The 22,256-nt window shown below is 41.6% G+C and overlaps 2 protein-coding genes across 8 annotated transcripts in view; one reads left to right on the forward strand and one right to left on the reverse strand.

The window, feature by feature from the left end:
- Positions 1 to 13,904, forward strand: part of RNF19A (ring finger protein 19A, RBR E3 ubiquitin protein ligase) — a 146,171-nt gene extending 132,267 nt beyond the window's left edge. For all 5 annotated transcript variants that reach the window (XM_033933133.1, XM_033933132.1, XM_033933130.1 and 2 more), the window contains one exon: positions 12,476 to 13,904. In XM_033933133.1, coding sequence (XP_033789024.1) covers positions 12,476 to 13,163 — 688 coding nt within the window. In that variant the 3' untranslated portion in view covers positions 13,164 to 13,904. The remainder of the gene's footprint in view (positions 1 to 12,475) is intronic.
- Positions 13,905 to 19,567: 5,663 nt separating this feature from the next.
- SPAG1 (sperm associated antigen 1) overlaps positions 19,568 to 22,256 on the reverse strand; it is a 208,728-nt gene continuing 206,039 nt past the window's right edge. For all 3 annotated transcript variants that reach the window (XM_033933137.1, XM_033933135.1, XM_033933136.1), the window contains one exon: positions 19,568 to 20,098. In XM_033933137.1, the coding sequence (XP_033789028.1) occupies positions 19,970 to 20,098 (129 nt within the window). In that variant the 3' untranslated portion in view covers positions 19,568 to 19,969. The remainder of the gene's footprint in view (positions 20,099 to 22,256) is intronic.

The raw sequence follows: 22,256 nt of genomic DNA on the forward strand, positions 1-22,256 counted from the left end.
CAAAAGAAATGAATAGTTGAGGAGATGTCCTGTGAGATTGAGTGCGTTGAAGATAGAAAGCTAAGGCACGTTTGCAATCTAAAGTATGCAGAGCTGCTTCTCCAGGATGAGAATGTGGCTTAGGAAAAAAGACTGGTAGAATAGATTGGTTGATGTGAAATTCTGAAACCACTTTAGGTAAGAATTTAGGATGGGTACGCAGGACCACCTTATCATGGTGAAAAACAGTGAAAGGTGGGTCCTAAATCAAAGCTTGCATTTCACTAACACGTCGAGCAGAAGTGATGGCAATCAAGAATACCACTTTCCAAGTGAGATACTTGAGAAGAGCCTTGTTTAGAGGTTTAGGAATAGGTTAAATGGATACCTGAGGGAGATGCTTATTTAGGAGTCTGGATATTTTTGATATAAGAGGTACGAGGGTTGACTAATGTGTTATTTACTGGGGAGATTGCATGTGCGATTGGGGAGGGGAATAGTGGGTAAGGACGTGTTTTTGAAGAGAAATGTTTTGATTTCTTTTCGAAACACTTTGATGTCTGTTGTTTTGATCATCAGTTTGGTGATGGTGGGGTCAATTTTCTCTGCCTGTGTTGCTAGAAGGCTGTCGTAAAGTTTCTTACGTCGGGTACCATTATGAGGGGGGAAGGTGAAAAGGTTCTGAGTTCTTCTTGATCTGGGTAATCGGTAGCGGTGAAGGCGGTTGTTTAGGTAACTGGGGGCCATACCATGGGTTACTTTGAAAAGTAAGCAATAGAGTTTGAATTGAGTTCTTGCTTTTATCGGAAGCCAGTGAGAGTCTACATAGGCGGGGGTGACGTGGTCAAATTTGCTGAGCGAGTATATAAGTATGATAGCTGTGTTCTGGATGGTCTGTAGTTGCTTTATCATAGTGTTTGGGCAAGGTAGGTAAAGGCTATTGCAATAATCTAAGGAGCTGAGTATGAGGGATTGTACAATGATCTTGAAGTGTTCTTTGGAAAAGAATTTTCTTATTTTTCTTAGGTTTCGCATGGTGAAGAATTCTTTTTTTATGGTTTTGTGTATTTGTGTTTGCATTGTACAGCCTCTGTCTAGGTGTGTTCCCAGTATTTTGAGAGTATTCTGTATTGGGTATTTGATTGTGTTTACATCTAGTTCTGTTAGGGATGGTTTTTGTTCCTTCTCTAGTAGCAGGAATTTGGTTTTCTCCACATTCAGTTTTAACTTGTGGTTCCTCATCCATTTTTCTACAGTATCCATTGTTGTATTCAGGCGTTCTTTGGAGATGGGGTCTTGGATGTCGAAGGGGAGGAGGATGGTTATGTCATTTGCGTAGCTGAAGGATGTAATGTTTAGGGCATCTAGGGCAGTGCCTAGGGATGCTATGAAGAGGTTGAAAAGTATGGGCGATAGAGGGGATCCTTGTGGAACTCCACAGGGGTTTGTCCAAGGGTCGGATAAAAGATCATTTGACTTGACTCTGTATGATCTTGTTTTGAGGAATCCTTGGAACCAGCTGAGAACATTACCTGATATTCCTGTGGCATCTAGTGTCTGAAGTAGTATGGAATGGTCAACTAAGTCGAATATTACCCCAGTAAATACCTTCCGATGCCTAAGCATATTTTTAAATTCTCATTTATCCTTTGCTTCCCAGGTCTCTGCATTGAGCAAATCCTGTTTTTTTCACACTTGGGCAACTACGTACAATCAAAAATCAGCTAGACGCTTCCCCTTTCTCTACCCTCATTCTTTCTCTATTCACTTCCAAGCTAGGTTATTGTAATGTTGTATATTTTGGAATCTCCCAAGGACTTTTGCGTAAACTTCAGACTCGACAAAAAAGTGCAATCTGGCTACTCTTGTCAGGTAGATAGATATACTCAAGTTTCCCCCTTACTAAAAAATAATTATTGGCTCCCAGTTGAATCAAGAATTAAATTCAAAAGCCTTTTCCTTACCTTCAAAGCTCTTCAGTTAGTACTACCCAACTACCTTCATTCTTTGACCATACCTTACACACCATCTCGCATACTTCGCTCACCAAACAATCATCGTCTAGTCTTCCCTCCCCTCCCTGATTTGCTCATCTAGAATCCTCAAGACATTCCACTTTTTTCTTTACAGCCCCTGCCTTATGGAACTTTATGGAACTCTCTGCTCCTAACAGCTTGCAATGAATCACAACTTTAAAATTTCAAAATTGCAATTAAAACTTGGCTTTTTAACCAGGCTTTTCATGAATAAGTCAGAGGTTTCACAATGAACTCTCACCAGCTATTCCCCTCTTCTCCTATTTTGTCTGTGTAAGAATGATTCTATACTTGCCTCTTTGCTTTCCAGCAAATTGTAGTTCTTGTACAAACCCACTTTATCCTGAGATCAGTGGGTTATTTCCATCTATCTGCCAGGACTTTGTAGGAAGCCTCAAATTTCAGAGACTTAAACCCCACCCCTTCTTACCTCAGCACTGGCCCTCTAGGAATCAGTTAGTCATAAAGCAGCCAGGAACATCTGTAGAGGATAAGAACAATGGGGACATTGTTGCTGTTTTTGCTTTTATTAATATGAGCAGAATAGACTTACTTGTTGGGGAGTGTCCCTGTACCCCTCTCTTTCTTGTTCTTATCCTCTACAGATGTTTCTGGCTGCTTTATGACTAACTGATTCCTAGAGGGCCAGTGCTGAGATAAGAGGGGATGGGGTTTAAGTCTCAGAAATTTGAGGCTACCTACAAAGTCCGGCGGGTAGATGGAAATAACCCACTGGTCGTGGAATAAAGTATGGATTTACAAGAAAGAAGATTAGCAAAGGTAAGAACCTAATCTTTCATTTATTTCTATTTCTGGTTGTAAACAGCTCAGTTAATAGCGGTATAGTAAGCTTTAAATAAATAGAGAGTCTTCATTTTACAAGATTAGCTGGAGATTTGAGGAGAGGTGCAGCAAATGCACAGGTCAGGCCACAAGCAGAGAATGTACTACTGGCAGTTAAGAGAATGCTCACAAATTCTCTGAGGACAAGCAGGGTGATAACTTCTTACTACTGGTGGATGTCATCTGATGGAACCCACCATGGGATCCCTCCCCAGAATCTTTTCTATAAGCCTTTAACAGAGATTCACCATGCATCCGTGCACCTTCCTGTCTCATGAGACTAGGTCAACTCAGTCTTCATTTTTCTATAGAGCAGAAAGAACATGTTATCTCATCTGTCCCATACAGCTCGCATCTCAAACCTTATCATTGTCTTTCTGGAGGTATCAAATTTTTTCTGTATAGTGTGTAAGTAGGTTGCATCAGGCCACTTCTTTAGATCGCTTTAGTTAGGTTTTTCAGCACTTTATTTTCTACAGCCCACTAGACTTACTAAGGCAGCTGGCTGGGTATATATTCTACTATCAAGCCATTTGATTTTGCTGTGTCTATTTCTCCAGATATGTCCCAGAAAACTACTACTACTTATTTCTATAGTACTGCTAGGCATACACAACACTGTACATTAACATGTAAGAAACAATCCCTGCTTAATAGAACTTATAATCTAATTAAAACAGGACATGTAGGAGTTAGGAATTTCTCTCAGTGGTTTGAAAAAGTGCATCATTTACAGCAGGACCATGTTATGCATAGTCGTACATAACTGGTGCCTGGGGCCCAAAGATATTTCCTTCTCTTAACTGCAGATGTTTGGGTTTTTTTGTTTTTACTTTACCCTGTAGACCAGTAGTCTCAAACTCAAACCCTTTGCAGGGCCACATTTTGGATTTGTAGGTACTTGGAGGGCCTCAGAAAAAATGGTTAATGCCTTATTAAAGAAATTACAATTTTGCATGAGGTAAAACTCTGTATCCCAGGACAAGCAGGCAGCCTATTCTCACATGTGGGTGATGTCATCCACGGAGTCCGGATGCAGACAGCCTCACAAGCAGACTTGCTTGTAGAAAACTCAGAAGTTTTGAGTCTGCCACACCGCGCATGCGTGAGTGCCTTCCCGCCCAGCACAGGGCGCGTCTCCTCATTTCTCAGTTTTCCGCGGAGTTGAGAAGTCCGTCTTTGACGCTCTGCACTGAACTTAGTTCGCTTTGTGCCTTCTCTCACCACGACTCGTGTTTTATTTTACTTATTACCGTGTCGCTGTGCTTTACTTTTGGTCTTTGTTTAATTTAAAAAATTTAAAAAAAAAGAGTTAATTTTTTTGTCGAGTGCAGATGGGGCCTGTCGCACATCTCAGCCTGCGGGCTTCAACTTTGTGGTGGCTATCTTTCCTTCTATATCCCAGCCAGTCACAGGCTTCAAGAAGTGTAGCCAGTGCCAGCATGCGATCTCCCTCACTGACCCATACCGCTGGTGTCTTCAGTGTCTGGGGCCTGACCATTGCCCAGAGTCGTGCGTTAGCTGTGCTATTCTTCAACCTCGAGCCCTCAGACGTCGCCGAGTTCAAGTGGGGAAGATTTTCGGTATGGAAACATCGGCTGCACCCTTGACCTTGACTTCCGATTCGGTCCAGCATGCTACAGGTTGTCCTCCTGCCTCCATGACCTCGACTCTCATCAGACCTTCCTCGTTTGGAGCGTCCTTGACCTCGAGTAAATCTGCCAAATCTTCTCCTGAGCTTCCCTCAGGTCAGATACCTCAGCAGACAGTTCCAGCGGTAGTCCTCAAGCTACCCAAACATCATTCTTCCAAGTCAAAGCATTTTTCATCTTCGACCTCGGAGCCTTTAGCCTCAGCAAGTGGTCCAGTTTCAGACTCTGATCCACAATTGCAGGCTACTATCCAGACCATTTTAGAATGGGAATTTGTTCAGTTATTGACCAAATATAGTCCTGCCTCAACTCTGCTTCCTGCAGTCTAGCCTGGGTACTCAGCAGGCTCACAAGAGGTCAAGTCCTTGCCTGTGCTTAAAGCTGAATCTATATACACTATGCAAGGAGTAGAGTCTTTGCAAGTGTCTCGTCTGGAATCCTCACACTCCATACAAGGAGCCGAGTCTTTGGGAGTGCTTCGAGATTCCTTGATTCAAACCACAGAGTCTATGGGACTTCGATCTACAGCTTCTAGCCCTATATCCTCATTTAAGGCATTGCCCGTTTTGAGGCATAGGGTGGAGTTTCTTCTACCTCATATGAGACCTGCTTCCAGGCAGCACTCTCTCCGCTAGACGAGACTCTCATTGAGGTGCAGGTCCTCCTCCAGAGAGAAGCCTTCCTCATCCAGGCCTTCCAGTTCTTCGAGGCCTCCAACTCCTCGAGACAGGACACCAGTAGCAGATCCTGAGGGCTCAGCTGATTCCAGTGCCTTGCCCCAGTCTGTTTATTCACTGGGATATCAATACTCCAGAGAGGCCTCACCTTCGTTTTCCACTCGAGGCATCTCGAGGTCATCGAGTCCCTCTCGAGGCCATGCTCTGGCAGATCAGTTGTCCTTTTCATCCTTCCTCTGTCAAATGGCTGAGGACCTGGATCTTAAATTGGACTCTGGTTCTAAGTACTCTAAGGAGTATTTAGAGGAAATGAGTTTGCCTCGGCCTCCTGCGGAGTCTCTCAAACTTCCTCTGAACAGACTTCTTTCTCAGACTTTCAAACGAAACCTGGTGACTCCTTATACCATTCCTGCTGTTCCAGGCAGGCTGGAATTGAGGTATAGAACTGTACATTGCAAGGGCTTTGAGAACTCCCAACTATCTCATCAGTCCCTTCTTGTGGAATCTTCCTTAAAGAGGAGTCATCCTTTCAGGGTCTATGCTACCGTACCTCCTGGCAGAGAGGGCAGGACCATGGACAAGTTTGGCCGTCATCTTTATCAAAATTCGATGATGGCCTAAGAACATAAGCAATGCCTCTCCTGGGTCAGACCTGAGGTCCATCATGCCCAGAAGTCCGCTCACGCGGCGGCACAACAGGTCCAGGACCTGTGCAGTAATCCTCTATTTATACCCCCTTCTATCCCCTTTTCCAGCAGGAAATTGTCCAATCCTTTCTTAAACCCCAGTACTGTACTCTGCCCTATTACGCCCTCTGGAAGCGCATTCCAGTAGTCCACCACTCGTTGGGTAAAGAAGAACTTCCTAGCATTCGTTTTGAATCTGTCCCCTTTCAACTTTTCCGAGTGCCCTCTTGTTCTTTTATTTTTAGAAAGTTTGAAGAATCTGTCCCTCTCTACTCTCTCTATGCCCTTCATGATCTTATAAGTCTCTATCATATCCCCTCTAAGTCTCCTCTTCTCCAGGGAAAAGAGACCCAGTTTCTCCAATCTCTCAGCGTATGAAAGGTTTTCCATCCCTTTTATCAGACGTGTCGCTCTCCTCTGAACCCTCTCGAGTAATGCCATATCCTTCTTAAGGTACGGCGACCAATATTGGACGCAGTATTCCAGATGCGGGCGCACCATCGCCCGATACAACGGCAGGATAACTTCTTTTTTATACCTTCTTGATTATACCCTTCTTGATTATACCTAGCATTCTATTTGCTTTCTTAGCGGCCGCTGCGCACTGTGCCGTCGGCTTCATTGTCATGTCCACCATTACCCCCAAGTCCCTTTCTTGGGTACTCTCATTCAATAACATCCCTCCCATCGTATAGTTGTACCTTGGGTTTCTGCTTCCCACATGCAATACTTTACATTTCTCAACGTTGAACTTCATCTGCCATCTCGCCGCCCATTCCCCCAGTTTGTTCAAGTCCCTTTGCAATTCTTCGCATTCCTCTTTAGTTCCAGCTCCACTAAATATTTTTGTATCGTCCTCCAGGGTTTTAAATTATAATTTTATCTATACTACTTATTTCAAGTATTTTATTAATATACTCCCTGGTTTTTCTAAAGACCTTGGTCAACACAGGCTTTTAGAGTTACAGCAAGTCATTGCCACTTTGGCACAACTCAGGTTGTACCTTCTTCAGTCCTCTTATGATGCCTTTGAGCTATCCTCAAGGGTCACTGCTTTCTCAGTAGCGATGCACCGCCTTGCCTGGCTTCGCACCATTGATATGGATCCCAACATTCAGGATCATCTGGCCAATATTCCTTGTGAGCGCAATGACCTCTTTGATGAATCCATAGAGGCCGCCAACAAGAAGTTGTCTGAGCATGAGAAATCCTTTGCTTCCATCGTCAGACCAAAACCTAAGCCAGCTCCTCCTAAACCTTCTCGGCCTCTTCCATCCTATCAGAGGCGTTATCCTCCGAGGGCAGCTCCTTAAACTCGAGCACCCCCCAAGAAACAACAACAGCAGAAGCAACAGAAACCTCTGCCTTCTGCTACACCAAAGGCTTCTCAGCCTTTTTGATTGTATCAAACAGAGCATAACCTCCATCGTTCTGCCTCTGTCCTCCCCTCTTCCCATAGGAGGTCCTCTCCATCATTTTTACCATCGATGGGAGACCATTACATCCGACCTCTGGGTTCTGTCAATAGGAAGGATACTATCTTCATTTCGCTCAAATTCCAACAGAGCATTCTCCAAGAGAGTATCTTTCCAATCCATCCCAGACCGCCCTTCTTCTTCAGGAAGTTCAAGCTCTACTTCATCTCTGTGCCATCGAGGAAGTTCCCTTGGAACAGCAGAGCAGGGGGTTTTACTCCCGTTACTTCCTAGTTCCGTAAAAGACGGGCGATCTACGGCCTATATTGGATCTCGGGGCCCTGAACAAATTTTTGGTCCAAAAAAAGTTTCGCATGTTGTCCCTGGCATCCTTATATCCCCTTCTAGATCAGAATGATTGGTTATGTTCTCTAGATCTCAAGAAAGCTTACACTCGCATCCCATTCATCCAGCCTCCCGTCAGTAGCTCAGATTTCAGGTGGGGAATCTGCATTATCAGTACAGCGTGCTACCCTTCAGCCTGGCATGGTCTCCAAGTGTTCCCCTACCTGGACGACTGGCTCATCAAAGATTCAACATCTCAGGGGGTTATTGTAGAGCCCAACGGACTACGTGGTTCTTACAAAGTTTGGGATTCGAAATCAACTTTCTCAAATCCCACCTTCAGCCCTCTCAGAATCTGCAGTTCATCGGAGCTATTCTGGACACTATCCAACTCGGAGCATTCCTTCCTTAGCAAAGTCTGGATGCTCTTCAGCTTTGCCACAAAGTGTCTTCCCTTTCTTCACTCTCAGCGAGACACATGATGGTATTACTCGGTCATATGGCCTCGACCGTTCACGTGACTCCTTTTGCCAGACTTCACCTCAGAATTCCTCAGTGGACCCTGGCAGGCTTGCAACCCACTCTTGATACATTACAGTCACTCCTTCGTTGAGACAGTCTCTCCACTGGTGGGATGCTCTCTTCCAGTCTCTCCAGAGGTTCACTATTTCAGACACTCCCTCATCAGAAGGTCCTCACGACAGATTCCTCGACCTACGCTTGGGGGGCTCATCTCAACTGTCTCCATACTCAAGGCCACTGGTCCAGCATGGATCGTCAGTGCCATATCAATCTGATGGAACTCAGAGCGATCTTCAATGCTCTCAAAGCTTTTCAGCATCTTTTTCACGACCAGGTAGTCCTTATTCGGACAGACAATCAGGTCGCCATTTACTACATCGACAAGCAGGGAGGAACAGGATCTCTCCCTCTTTGTCAAGAAGCTCAAAAGGTGTGGGACTGGGCGGTCCATCACAACACCTTCTTGAAAGCAGTCTACATTCAAGGAGAGAAAAACTGTCTGGCAGACAAATTGAATCGTCTTCTGCAACCTCATGAATGGACACTCAATTCCTCGCCTCTTCAATCACATTTTTTTCTCAGTGGGGAACTCCTCAAAAAGATCTCTTTGTATCTCCCCACAACCACAAACTGCCTCAGTTCTGCTCCAGGATATATTCTCCTTATCACTTCGAGGCAGATGCTTTCATTCTGGAATGGACGAATCTCTTCCTGTATGCATTCCCTCTCATTCTCAAGACTTGTCAAGCTCAAGAACGATCATGCCACCATGATTCTAATAGCTCCTCGGTGGCCCAGGCAACCCTGGTTCTCTCTTCTACTTCAGCTCAGCAGCAGGGAGCCATACCTTCTACCAGTTTTTCCATCTCTGCTTACACAGAGTCAAGGATCTCTTCTTCATCCCAACCTGCAGTCTCTACACCTGACAGCTTGGTACCTCTCAACATAACTCCTCTTCAGTTTTTGCAACCTGTTCAGGATGTTTTAGAGGCTTCCAGAAAGCCGCCCACTAGACAATGTTACCACCAAAAATGGACTAAATTTTCTACGTGGTGCATCTCTCATGACAAGGAGCCTCGAGATACCTCCTTGTCTTCCATCTTGGATTATCTTCTGCACTTATCTACCTCTGGCCTCAAGTCTACATCCATTCAAGTCCATCTTAGTGCAATTGCTGCGTTCCATCAGCCTATCGAAGGGAAACCCCTTTCTGCTGATCCTGTGGTTTCCAGATTCATGAAAGGACTTTTCAATGTCAAACCTCCTCTTAAACCGCTTCCAGTGGTTTGGGATCTCATTGTTCTTGCTCAATTGATGAAGCCTCCTTTTGAACCAATGCATACGGCTCATCTGAAATATCTCACTTGGAAAGTGGTGTTTTTCATTGCCCTTACATCTGCTCGAAGAGTCAATGAAATGCAAGCTTTAGTTGCTGATCCACCTTTCACAGTTTTCCATCATGACAAGATGGTCCTCTGAACTCATCCTAAATTCTTACCTAAAATGGTTTAAGAATTTCATCTCATTAATTGCCATTCAACATATTACTGGAAATTGGAAGGACTATACTAAACTTAATTATACCTTTTGGTGGAATTCAGTTTGTCATATTAATAAAATGGAGAGAGTGCTTGCTATACAGCAAGGAAATTATAATAGTTTCAAAAAGATTTTGGGGCCATTGATTGCATATTCTAATGATTAGACACCTTGGACACCTTTTTATTACATAGGACTATATTTAATGTGGGGATATGTGATTTAATGGGTTTATTCTTGATGAATGGGATGGGTGGGGGAGGGGTCTTTTTTATATGCATTTGACAATAATTGTTAGAATGTCAAGTGATTTGTACGAATTATTTAATTGAATTTTGTACACTTGTTGCAAGAGTTAGAGCTGAATAAAAAATTAAAAAAAAAAAAAAAAGAATTTCATCTCAATCAATCCATTATACTTCCAGTGTTTTTTCCAAGACCTCATTCTCATCCTGGAGGATCAGCTCTTCATACCCTGGACTGTAAACGTGCTTTGGCCTTCTACTTGGAATGCAGCAAACACAGATCTGCTCCTCAACTTTTTGTCTCGTTCGATCCAAACAAGTTGGGATATCCAATTTCTAAGCATACCATCTCCAACTGGATGGCTGCATGTATCTCTTTCTGCTATGCTCAGGCTGGACTGCATCTACAGAGTCGAGTCACAGCCCACAAAGTCAGAGCCATGGTGGCTTCAGTAGCTTTCCTCAGATCCACTCCTATTGAGGACATTTGCAAAGCTGTCACCTGGTCCTCCGTTCATACTTTCACCTCTCATTATTGTCTAGATGTTTTCTCCAGACAGGACGGCCATTTTGGCCAGAGAGTATTACAAAATTTATTCTCTTAAGTTGCCAACGCTCCCACCATCCCATTCTGGTTAGCTTGGAGGTCACCCACATGTGAGAATAGGCTGCCTGCTTGTCCTGGGATAAAGCACAATTACTTACTGTAATAGGTGTTATCCAGGGATAGCAGGCAGCTATTCTCACAACCCACCCACCTCCCATGGTTGGCTTCTCTGCTAGCTATCTGAACTGAGGAGACGCGCCCTTTGCTGGGCGGGAAGGCACTCGCACATGCGTGGTGCAGCAGACTCGAAACTTCTGAGTTACTACAAGCAAGTCAGCTTGCGAGGCTGTCCGCATCTGGGCTCCGTGGATGACGTCAACCACATGCGAGAATAGCTGCCTGCTGTCCCTGGATAACACCTGTTACAGTAAGTAACTGCTTTATAGTTTATAAATCTTTTCTTTTGGCTAAGTCTTAATATTGTAATTTATAACTAAAGAGACATTCGATCAAGAAACTGTTTTATTTTACTTTTGTGATTATGATTTAAAAAAATACCAAGGGCCTCAAATAGTACCTGGCAGGCCGCATGTGGGCCCCGGGCCACGAGTTTGAGACCACTGCTGTAGACTGACCATGTTCCTCATTCATGGCAGTGACAGGGAAAAAGACACATGCATATAGGGTGCAATGCTCTTAAAAATAGTGATAAGCTGGTGAGCATTCATATGTGGGCTCCATCTAATCTAATCTTCTATTTGTGCATCATGCATACCTATATAGGCTCAAGGCAACTTAACGGGGGAAATGAGAGAGGGAGAGATCAGGGGGAAGGGGAGGGAGGAGGAGAGGCTAGGAGAGAGTGGGAATTGAATGAGAGAAAGGGATAACTGGAGATTAGGTGTTGAAGAGGTTGGTTTTCAGTTTTTTTCCGGAATATGGTGTAGCTGAGTTCCGTTCTGGTCATTTCAGTGAGGTCATTCCAGGTTTTTATTCCTAGAAAGGTAAGCATGGAGTGGAAAACACATTTGTACTAAAGATTTTTTGTGAAAGGGAGGTTTAGTAGCATCCTGCCAAGTGTTCTGCGAGAGGTTGTCTATGCCATCGAGAAGAGCTGGATGAGAGGAGCCGCTGAGTTTCCATGGAGAGTGTAGTGGATGATGCATGATATTTTGAATATAATTCATGATGGGATGGGTAGCCAGTGTACCGTATTTTCACTCATATACCGCGCACCTGTGTAAAACGCGCACACGGGTATAGCGCGCGGGAAACTGTAATTTGTGTAAATAAATTTTTGTATACCGCACACACCCGTACACCCGGCGGTCCCGCCCTTTCTCTGACGTCAGAGAAAGGGCGGGACCACCGGAAGAGGAAGCAGCAGGACAATGGTAGGAGCTTCTACATGATGGGGGGGGGGTCGGGAGGCTGTGGGGGTGCGAGCGGTCCTTCGGGGTGGGGGTGCGAGTGGTCCTGCGGGGTGAATCAGACGTCGGGGGGACGGGGGGGACTATGTAAAAAAAAAGTTGTAAAACGCGCTCACGCGTATAACGCGCATGGTTATGCACGGTTTGTAAAATGCGTGAAAATACGGTAGTTTGATGAAGACCGAGATTGAGTCATATTTTCTTAGATTGAAGATTAGTCTTACAGCAGTATTTTGGATGAGTTGCATTTTGTGGATTAAGGTGGAATTGATTCCTGTGTAGGTGGAGTTGTAGTAGTCTAGTTGTGGTATCACCCAAGTTGTAAGAATATTCATCCTTCTGTCCTCAGAACTCTTGCTACAGGTAAGTAACTGTTTTACTCTTACCATTATTTTTTATATTATCTCTTTATACTTATCAGTAAATGTGTTATTTTGGCAATAACATGTAAAATTGTCAATGCAAAATCAGTTTTCAGCCATCATGTTTTACAACTAACAAATTTGTACATGTGTAGTGGTAAAATAGAGAATTATTTTTGGTGTATTTGTTTTTCTAGGGAAGGTAACAGTATGGAAGTGCAAGTTGATATTGAATCAAATCCTGCAAACTTCAGACGTAACAGTGGGAGTAGTAGTATGGATGACAGCACTGCACAAATTCGTGGCAATGCAGCTTCATCTGCACCTTGCTTGTCAGAAACCAAATGTAATGCTACCAAGTGGTCCAAGGAAACAACGGGCAAAAAATGTAAAGGAAAACTGAGAAAGAAGAGCAACATGAAGATAAATGAGACTAGAGAGGACATGGATGCACAGTTGTTGGAGCAACAAAGCACTAACTCGAGTGAATTTGACTCTCCCTCACTAAGTGACAGTATACCATCTGTAGCAGATTCTCATTCCAGTCATTTCTCAGAATTTAGCTGCTCTGACATGGAAAGCATGAAAACCTCTTGCAGCCATAGCTCTAATGATTATCATGCTCGCTTTGTTGCAGTTAGTCCACTCCCAGAGGTAGAAAATGACCGACTGGAAAATTCCCCATATCAAAGTGGAATGCCTATGCTTCCTACCTCTTGTCTGAGCACAGATCTTCCACAGCTGAGTAATATATCTGAGGAAAGTATTAACAATGGAGTTTCAACAAATACAGATGTAGACGCTGGTGAGACTCTAAAAGAAACAAATAACAATCATTCATCACACATTATGGAACTAAACACTGCAATTCAGACAGAAATTTAGATCTGTAACTGCTGCAGTAACATACTTACCACTAAGCCCTGCTTGCAAGGAAAAAGTAAACTGAAGGTTGGTTAAACTGTAAGTTACTACATGTGATGTGCAGAAATAAGGTTTTAAATCAGTTTGTGTCTCATTTGTAGTTATATATGAGGGTAGAACGTATTTTGGACCTCTTAAGTTATAAAACTGTATAAAGTGAAATGATGATTTTAAAATGGTCAACCAATATAATCAGAAGTCATATTTTGAATGATCTTTGCCACAAATCCTAGATCAGCTTCTTGTGTATTCAAACAGCAAATTGAATAATAATCTGTAATTGATATACTCATTGCTTATCAGGAAAAACAGTAGCATCCACAAAGAAATATATTTTAGATGCATTGCAACACTTTTTTGTTAAAGATGAAATGAAACACTAGTTACAGGAGAACAGTTAAAATGGGCACATGACATTTAATTGTGAACGCATAATTAAGATTGATGGTAAAAGTTGGGTACTGTTCCTTTTCAAACTAAAATAGATATCAGAAACAACACAAGCATTTAATTTGGCACATATTTGTAATGTGATTTGAGCAGAGTTATGGTAAATTTTGCACAATTGACATGGGGAAAGTTAGTCTTCATAAAGAAGGGTGACTTCACAGTATGAGAAGAGTAATAACAGAAATTCTACTTTTATAAAGACAGCAAAAAAAAAAAAAAATGCTGAGATTGGAATTACTAAGTAAATTTAATGTAGAGACTTTTAAAGGGCAAATATGGTCACCTTTCATCAGAGGTGCAGAACGTCCCCATTGGTGCCTTTGGAAAAGACTAGGTTTGTGCCTGGTCATTTAAGGATTTTATTATATGTTTTTCTTAATGTCTACTTTGACCATCTGGGGCTATAAAGAAAAACCTTAGATTATGGTAGATTCTAAATATATGTGCTAATTTTTAAAAATGTATTAGCCTACCAAAGACTCACTCAGGCGTTAATGAACAATTTGCATTTCATCAGTTTGCAAAACTTATGCACATCTCTAATCACAGAATTAAAGCACAGTGCAGAGCTCGCATAGGAGCAACAGAACTAAAAATATACAAGAGATGGACACAGAATATGGATGGCACTTTTTCTTTCTTACACATTACCGAAAGCTGAAGTTGGTTGAAGCACCTGCACTGTTAAAAATCTTTTATCAATCACCGAAAATGCAAAGAAAAAAAAAAGTTAAATATTCTGATGGTTTTTTTTTTTTTTCTTTTTTGTAAATATTGCTACGATGGTGCTATCAAAAGGTTAGGATTGGTTAAAAAAATTAATAATAATAATTGAAAGTGCCGTGGGCTGCAGTCATATTCCATGATCTTTCCTCTGCACTTTGTTTAAAATGCTTAAAACACTAGTGTCAGCTATGTTATTTGAGAACGCTTGTTATGGTATTTGTATATTTGCAATCTTAATTTGTTTAACAATATGCTTGTAAACTGCATACCTGAAATAAATGTTTAAATACTAATTTTTGTTGTCTTTTATATTCTTTCCAACCCAATAAAAATTGAAAAGAATTATACAAAAGGGTTTGAGAATCTCTCTCTGGGTGCAAAATAACGCAGAAAATTAATAGAATGGATGAAACTTGGCATGTGGGAGATCCAGTAAAAAGACGTATAAATTTTGAAAATAGGCCAGGCTGGATTATATCATTGGCAAAGTAGGAACAAATCTAGGGTCCAAAGTTTAGGGGAGCCCTGTCAGAGATGCTCAGGAGATTAGTATTGTTTCTTTTTTTTCAGGATTCTACTGTCAGAAGGATGAATAATATGTCTGGACATTTTAAAAATTCTATGTGCAGATCTCCAAGTGCTATGTGGAAAAGCCTGACCTTGTTTTCAGGGCAATTAACTGTGGATAGTATCCAACCAATGGGAAGGATATGGGAGTGGAGCATTGTAAGGCTGTCTTAGTCACAAAGAGAGGAGCCCTGGCTGTATAAATGAAGCTTCTGGATTTGATGAGAGATGAAAGAAAAATGAAGCAAACATTCCACCACCCTCTCCCCATGGAAAAAGCAGTTCCAACAGATGCAGCATAAAAACCGACTCACAGTAGCATAGCAATTATGAAATTGCATCTTTAAAATAATCTTCCTCATATCATCTCCTAATCACAGAGAAACACCATTTGTAGTGCTCTGACTAGCTAGTATCTGCTTGTGTTTCCTAATAATGTGCATTTCCTGCAAGTCTGTTATGGCTCAATAAGCCCTGCCCACCTACCTTCCTGAATCTCATGTATGCTGTCCATTTCCTGCAAGTTTTTCACAGCCTAGTAAGCTCTACCCACTTATCATCCCATTCCTGAAGTTAATATCTGCAATAGTTGTAGGCAATTGTATTTACAGTATCTATGTACTAAAGGAGTATGCCCAAGGGAGCAATTGTGCTCCTTGGGGTGACTTCAGGGATGATTACAATATAATTCTTTTAGCCTGCCTCTGCTACTTTATCCTTTTAGAAAAATTAGGTGAATGGCACAAGATCATGCATATGCCCATTCCAGCTTTCTGTCCAAATAAGACTGAAAGTGGTTCACTCAGGGTCCTAGGTGGTTCAGGAAAAACTTGTGGACATCCCCAGCCGTGGAGACAGTCTTTTGGAGTCAAGATGGAGAAGGTCGCTGATTTTATTAAGAAGCATGCGCACACCATCAAGTCCCTGATGTAGCCTGATCATTCTGCAACCTCAATTTCTTGGAGGTTTTCAGCCAATGGTCAGAGGAGAATCTAGTACTCTGAGGCATAGGTTCACCCTGTCTACTTGTCCTCCCCCAACAGTCTCAGGGTTCCCTCTCTTGCCCTTGGCAAGATGACCCAGAAGCCCCAGCCAGCTTTCCCAAGTCGAGCTTTTAACTGACTCCAAGAAAGTGTAGCTGCCATCCCAGCTACACTTAATTCATGCAGAATAATAAGCTACCTTCAGCATTTTGATTCAAAAATTAAAAACTTAAGATAACTGTTCAACAAATGACATATATGAACATCAAATAGTTAACTTACAAGGAAATGAAATACCAGCGGATATGACTTGGAGTTCCTTTCAAGATTTAGAATGGAATAATTATATCAAATTATATAACAAGTACACTAAATCAGTGGTTCCCAACCCTCTCCTGGAGGACCACCAGGCCAGTCGGGTTTTCAGGATAGCCCTAATGAATGTGCATGAGAGAGATCTGCATATAATGGAGGTGCCAGGCATGCAAATCTGCTCCATGCATATTCATTAGGGCTATCCTGAAAACCTGACTGGCCTGGTGGTCTTCCAGGACAGAGTTGGGAACCACTGCACTAAATCATACTGCGTTTTGGACTCCTGGTTCCCAGAAATTATGAAAGCAGCTCCATTAGATTTTAAACTAACTTTGCTGAATTATTTGACCGATAATTTAAAAAATGGAAAATTCCTTACTAATAATGGTCACATTATAATAACCATTATTTGAAGTGTTAGTCTAAACTGAACACACTTTCAAAAAAAGTCCCCCGACGAAGCCCTCAAAGTGGCGAAACGGGTCCCGTCGGGCTTTTATCCTTATTGCAGATAAGTGCTTTTCTTTTTTGTTTATTCACCGGTTTAAATGTGAGAAGTGTTGAATACACGATATAAATGTCGTGTTGGTAACCGGTGTGGAGGGGTGTGTGAGACCTATGATTACTAACTATAGACCAGTAGCATCCATTCCATTTTTTGTAAAAATCATGGAAGGAATGGTACATACCCAATTGATGGAATATCTTGATCAGTTCTCTCTTTTACATGAAACTCAATCGGGTTTTAGACCTTTGTTTAGCACTGAGACAGTAATTGCGGCCATCTTGGATTTGTTTAGTAGGGGCCTTAATGCCCTGATTATGCAATTTGATATGAGTTCTGCCTTTTACTTAGTGCACCATGGGAAATTGTTACAATGCTTTGATGCAATTGGTATCAGAGGAGAGGTGTTAGACTGGTTTCAAGATTTCCTTATGTCCCACACCTATCAAGTACATTTTAATTACGATCTCTCTGATACCTGGAGTAATCCATCTGGCGTGCCGCAGGGGTCACCATTATCCCCATTGCTTTTCAATGTTTACATGTCATCTTTAGGTGCACAATTGACCCAGCTGGGGATAAAATTATTCAGTTACGCAGATGACTTTACGATCATTATCCGATTCGCTGCCTCTCTCTCGGAAGTTACTCCTAAGGCATTTTTGTCCAGCGCGCTTCTGTTATGGTACCCTCATTACTATTTCTATATTATCACCCTTCTCTGTACCTTTTCTAATTCTGCTATATCTTTTTTGAGATGCAGTGACCAGAATTGCAGTCATGGACTAATACAAAGGCATTGTAATCTTAATTTTGTTTTCCATTCCTTTCCCAATAATTTCCAACAATCTATTTGCTTTTTTAGCCACTGCTTCACCCTGAGCAGAGGATTTCAATGTTTCATCAATGGGGGCACCTAAATCCTTTATCTGGGTGATAGCTTCTAATGTGGAACCTTGCAAGTTTGGGCTTCTCTTTCTAACATACATCACTTCGCATTTGCTCACATTAAATGTAACCTCCCATTTGGATGCCAAATCTCCCAGTCTCATAAGGTCCTCTGCAGTTTTTCACAAGCCTCTTGATTTAACAACTTTATTTAACTTTGTTGCATCAAATTTAATTACTTCACTAGTTATTCCTCTTCTTTGTATCATTGATAAATATGTTAAAAAGCAGTGGTCTCAGCACAGACCCCCCAGGGGAATCCCACTGTCTACCCGTCTCTATTCAGAATAATGAGCATTTAACACTACAGTGCTCCCCTGTGAATTCATGGTCCCGGTCATTCGTGGTATTTTACAACCGCGAATGACCGGGTAAGAGATGGCAGCTGGTTGGTGAGGCCCGACTTTAGTACAGGAAGAGGCGGTCGGAGCATACCGCGAGTGATTTCCTTCACTCGCCAGTGCTCCAGCTGCCCTCTCCTGCCTCCCCTGCTAAAAACCGTATTTTCAGTTTTTCAACATTCACGGGGGTTCCTGGAACAGAACCCCTGTGAATATCGGGGGGAGGACTGTACTCTGTTTTCTTTTTTAACTAGTTCTTAATACATAATAGAACAGTACCACCTCTCCCTTGACTTTCTAATTTCCTTAGCAGTCATTCAAGAGGTACTTTGTCAAATGCCTTTTGAAAAACTAGATACACAATATCAACTGGTTCACCTCTGTCCATATTTTATTCACTCTTCCTTCAATGCAGTTTTGTGTTCAGGTGACTTACTTTTTTGCCATTTCCTCTCAAGTTTGCAACATAGTTTTTCTGCTTTCAAGATATGTGAACCAAGAGGAAGTCTTTGTAGTGCTTGTGTTGCGATAGCGTAGAGGAGACTGTGCGTTCAATGTGTATTCAATTGCATTGTTCCAGGTAGTCAGCATTGTGAGGGCATTATTTGAAGTGGTGGTTAGCATTTCAGACATTTTATTCCCAAACTGAGTGGGGTTAGTCTTACCTCTTGAGAGAGTTTTATGTTGGGACTTTTTGTGGGTGCCTTACCATGTTTAGGAGGAGGCTGAAGAAAAGAAGAAAGTGATCTAACAATGGGACTGGGGCCCAATTAGTGTCTGAGATTAGATCCGGGGGTTGGATGCAATTAAATCTAGTGCATGGGACCTGAAGGTTTGAGATCCAAATGGCTGTCATTAAGGAAGGTTTTTAACCTGCAAGCATTACCAATATCCTGTAGTTCCAGAGGTATGTTTACATTACCTATAATGACTAGCTGTGTAAATTGGCAAGTGAGGTTTGAAATATTATGTATACTTGCTGTATTTTTAGCCATAACCTCCGAATAGCTTAACAGCGTTTTCCATGATGACTGATTTTACTTTGTCGTTGGCAATTGTTATCATGAAAATCAATAAAGATGTTATAAACAAAAACAAGTTGCGTTTGGAACTAAGTTAAGTGTCACTAGGCATCTGTAATTAGGGTGCCTAGCAGCGCCTAACCTAGGCACCATTTATAGAATAAGGCCCAAAGTGCTGAAAGACGGACCATGTTGGGTCTCCTTTTTGATAACACTTTTTATTTGGGATTGCTGATACTGATTTACTGAATACATTGACTGTCATATAGATCCTTTGTTCTACTTTGTTGTTTTGTTTGTTTTCTACATTACTTATGGAACAGATTGATCTTTTTCTTTGGTGTAAAAGAAGAAACTAGCCAGAGTAATTTTTTGGGATAATCAGAGCTTCCAAATAATGCCAGGATCTCAAACTCTGGTTTTCGAGGGCCAAAAATCCATCAGGTTTCAAGATGTACTTAATAAATACCAAATAGATTTGCATGCAACGAAGGCAGTGGGAATGCAGTTTTCTTGTACAAATATTTATTATAGGTTATCATGAAATCTCAACTTGTCACACTCTAGGATCAGCATCTGAGATTTCTCAAATGTATCTCTGAATAATGTATAACAGCATTCTAAAAATTCCAGGTACAATACTGCAAATGTCTTAGAAAAAGCAACTTTCCAAATTTATGCATATAAGGTCAGAGTATATAGCCTCTGATCTTCACATTAACAGAACATGAATATCTGACTACTTTTTTTTTTTTTAGGCTCTTCACACTTGCTTTCCTGTACTTTATAGCTATGATGCATGAGCTTTCATGCACAATGCCTGAGTTTTCCTCTCTTCCCTTCTTGCCCAGCTATCACAGCAATGGATCTTGGTTACCTATAAATACAGTGTCTACTTCCCCAATTCCATTTAAAGTCCATAATCTTGTGAAAGGTTTTTCACATCTTTTATAGCACACTGATCACATTGCTTTGAGAGTAAGTCAAACAGCTGTTGAATTTGTTCTTTTTCATTCTTGTCGAGAAGCATCAACACCATCTGAAAAACAACAAAAATATATTTCACTGACTAACTAATGGAGATACAAGTTAAAGGGCCCATATTGAGCTCTGCTATAAGACTTAAGATGGGTACTTAACAGATATGAGAAAGCTGCCAGAGCATGAGCAATGGTGCAGCAGCTGCTGCAAATCTGAACGGTGAAAGAAGTCCCAGAGGCCGAATTGGGCTTCGATAGACACTATATACTTCATCATCCCTCCTCCAAAATGACTGACACTGCTGTTATACACTGGCACCCCTACAACCGACATTGCACTTACCTGTGCTGAACAAGCTGCCAGTGACCCTCTGTGTTTTGCCGGTACAGTGCCTTGAACTTCTGTGCATGCTCAAGGCCTGCCGATTCCTGCACTCTCCAATAATCTTGGAGCCAGCGGGCCTTGAGCATGCACAGAAGTTCAAGGCACTGTACTGCCAAAACACAGAGGGTCACTGGCAGCTTGTTCAGCATGGGTAAGTGTGATGTCAGTCATCTTGGAGGGGAAGGGTTGTGCAAGGAGGGACAGCATGTGGGGGATAGCAGCACACCAATTGTCAGAAGAGAAGGGAGAGGGGACAGCAGCATGCTAGTCATTTTTTTTTTTGGGGGGGGGGTCTTAAATATAAACAAAGACCCTATTTTTGGGCTGTTTGGCCCCAAAATCTTAGTTTATATTCAAATTTATACAGTACATAGTCAATATTGGAGTAATCAAAATCACCTAATTTCTAAATCCACACTCACATGAGTAAGCAAAACAGCCTACCCAGCTGCTTATAACTACTTAAAATACTCCCTTTTGCGCCTTGTAAAATGGCAAGCCAAACTTCCAAAGGAGGAGTACCAGAAGGAAGAAAAAAGAAAACCAATGAGAAAAAATTAGAAAAATACTTCAGATATATTTCATGGGTCTAAAAAACTCCTGTTATCTTCATAACTTTTTTCTTCTTCCTTTTGAAGGATAATGGGAGCTTTTTCAGATCCATGAAGTATATCCAAGGTCTTTTTCTCATTGGTTTTCTTTTTTCTTTCTTCTGGTTCTCTTCTTTGGAAGTTTGACTTGCCATTTTACAAGGCGCAAAAGGGAGTATTTTACCCAGCCAAATAAATTTTGAAAGAATACTGTTTAACTTTTTATAAAAGGACCCCTTAAAAAAAAAAACTGAAAACATACCCATTTGATAACAAACCACAGGCAATATCATCATTTTAATAGTGTGGACTCCCCCCCCCCCCCCCCACCGAGAAAGATGTAAAGGATTCCATTGCTCACACATTTCTGTTACCTTCTGTAATAAAAAAATTTCATTCACTTTCATTGTTTTCATCCAATGTGTTTTTTATCCAAATGCCTAAATATTCCATCCTCTTTCCATAGAAAGGAGAATGTATCAAATAATCCTTTTGTGCAATGGACTTCCGATTTACTCCAATTTATTTTATAACCTGAAAATTTTCCAAATTTCTCTATTAATTCAAGTAAGCATGGAATGGTTGTTTCAGGATTCCTCAAATGAAGCAGTATGTCATCTGCATAATCAGAGACCTTATATTCCCGATCTGAATAAGGAATACCCTGTATCTCCTTCACCTGCTGAATAGCTAACAACAAGGGTTCTAATACAATATCAAAAAGCAAAAGAGACAAGGGACATCCCTGTCTAACTCCCCTCCGCAAATTGAAACATTCAGAGAGATTATTATTAATATATAATCTAGCGGAAGGGGAACTATACAAGGATTGAATCATTTGTATATATCCTGAACCTATTCCAAACCAATCCATTGCTTGATACATGAAGGTCCATTCTACCCAATCAAAAGCTTTCTCTGCATCTAAGGACACAGAAAAAGCTGGATCTCTCATGGCTTTTGATAAATTTAACATATGAAAAGCCAATCTGGTGTTAGAGGAATGTCTCTGAGCAACAAATCCCATTTGGTGCATATCAATAGTAAAAGGGAGTGCCTTAGCCAATCGTATAGCCAATGTCTTAGCCAGACGTTTACCATCTACTTTGATTAAAGAAATAGGCCTGTAATTTGAGACCAATGTGGGATCTTTATTTGGCTTCGCAAAACTATAGTAACAGATTCCACCATAGTACCTGTAATGCAACCATTAGTAAGTTGGGTCTGATATAAATTTAATAA

The sequence above is a fragment of the Geotrypetes seraphini genome, chromosome 2 (assembly GCF_902459505.1).
Source record: "Geotrypetes seraphini chromosome 2, aGeoSer1.1, whole genome shotgun sequence".
NCBI classification, from domain to species: Eukaryota; Metazoa; Chordata; class Amphibia; order Gymnophiona; family Dermophiidae; genus Geotrypetes; species Geotrypetes seraphini.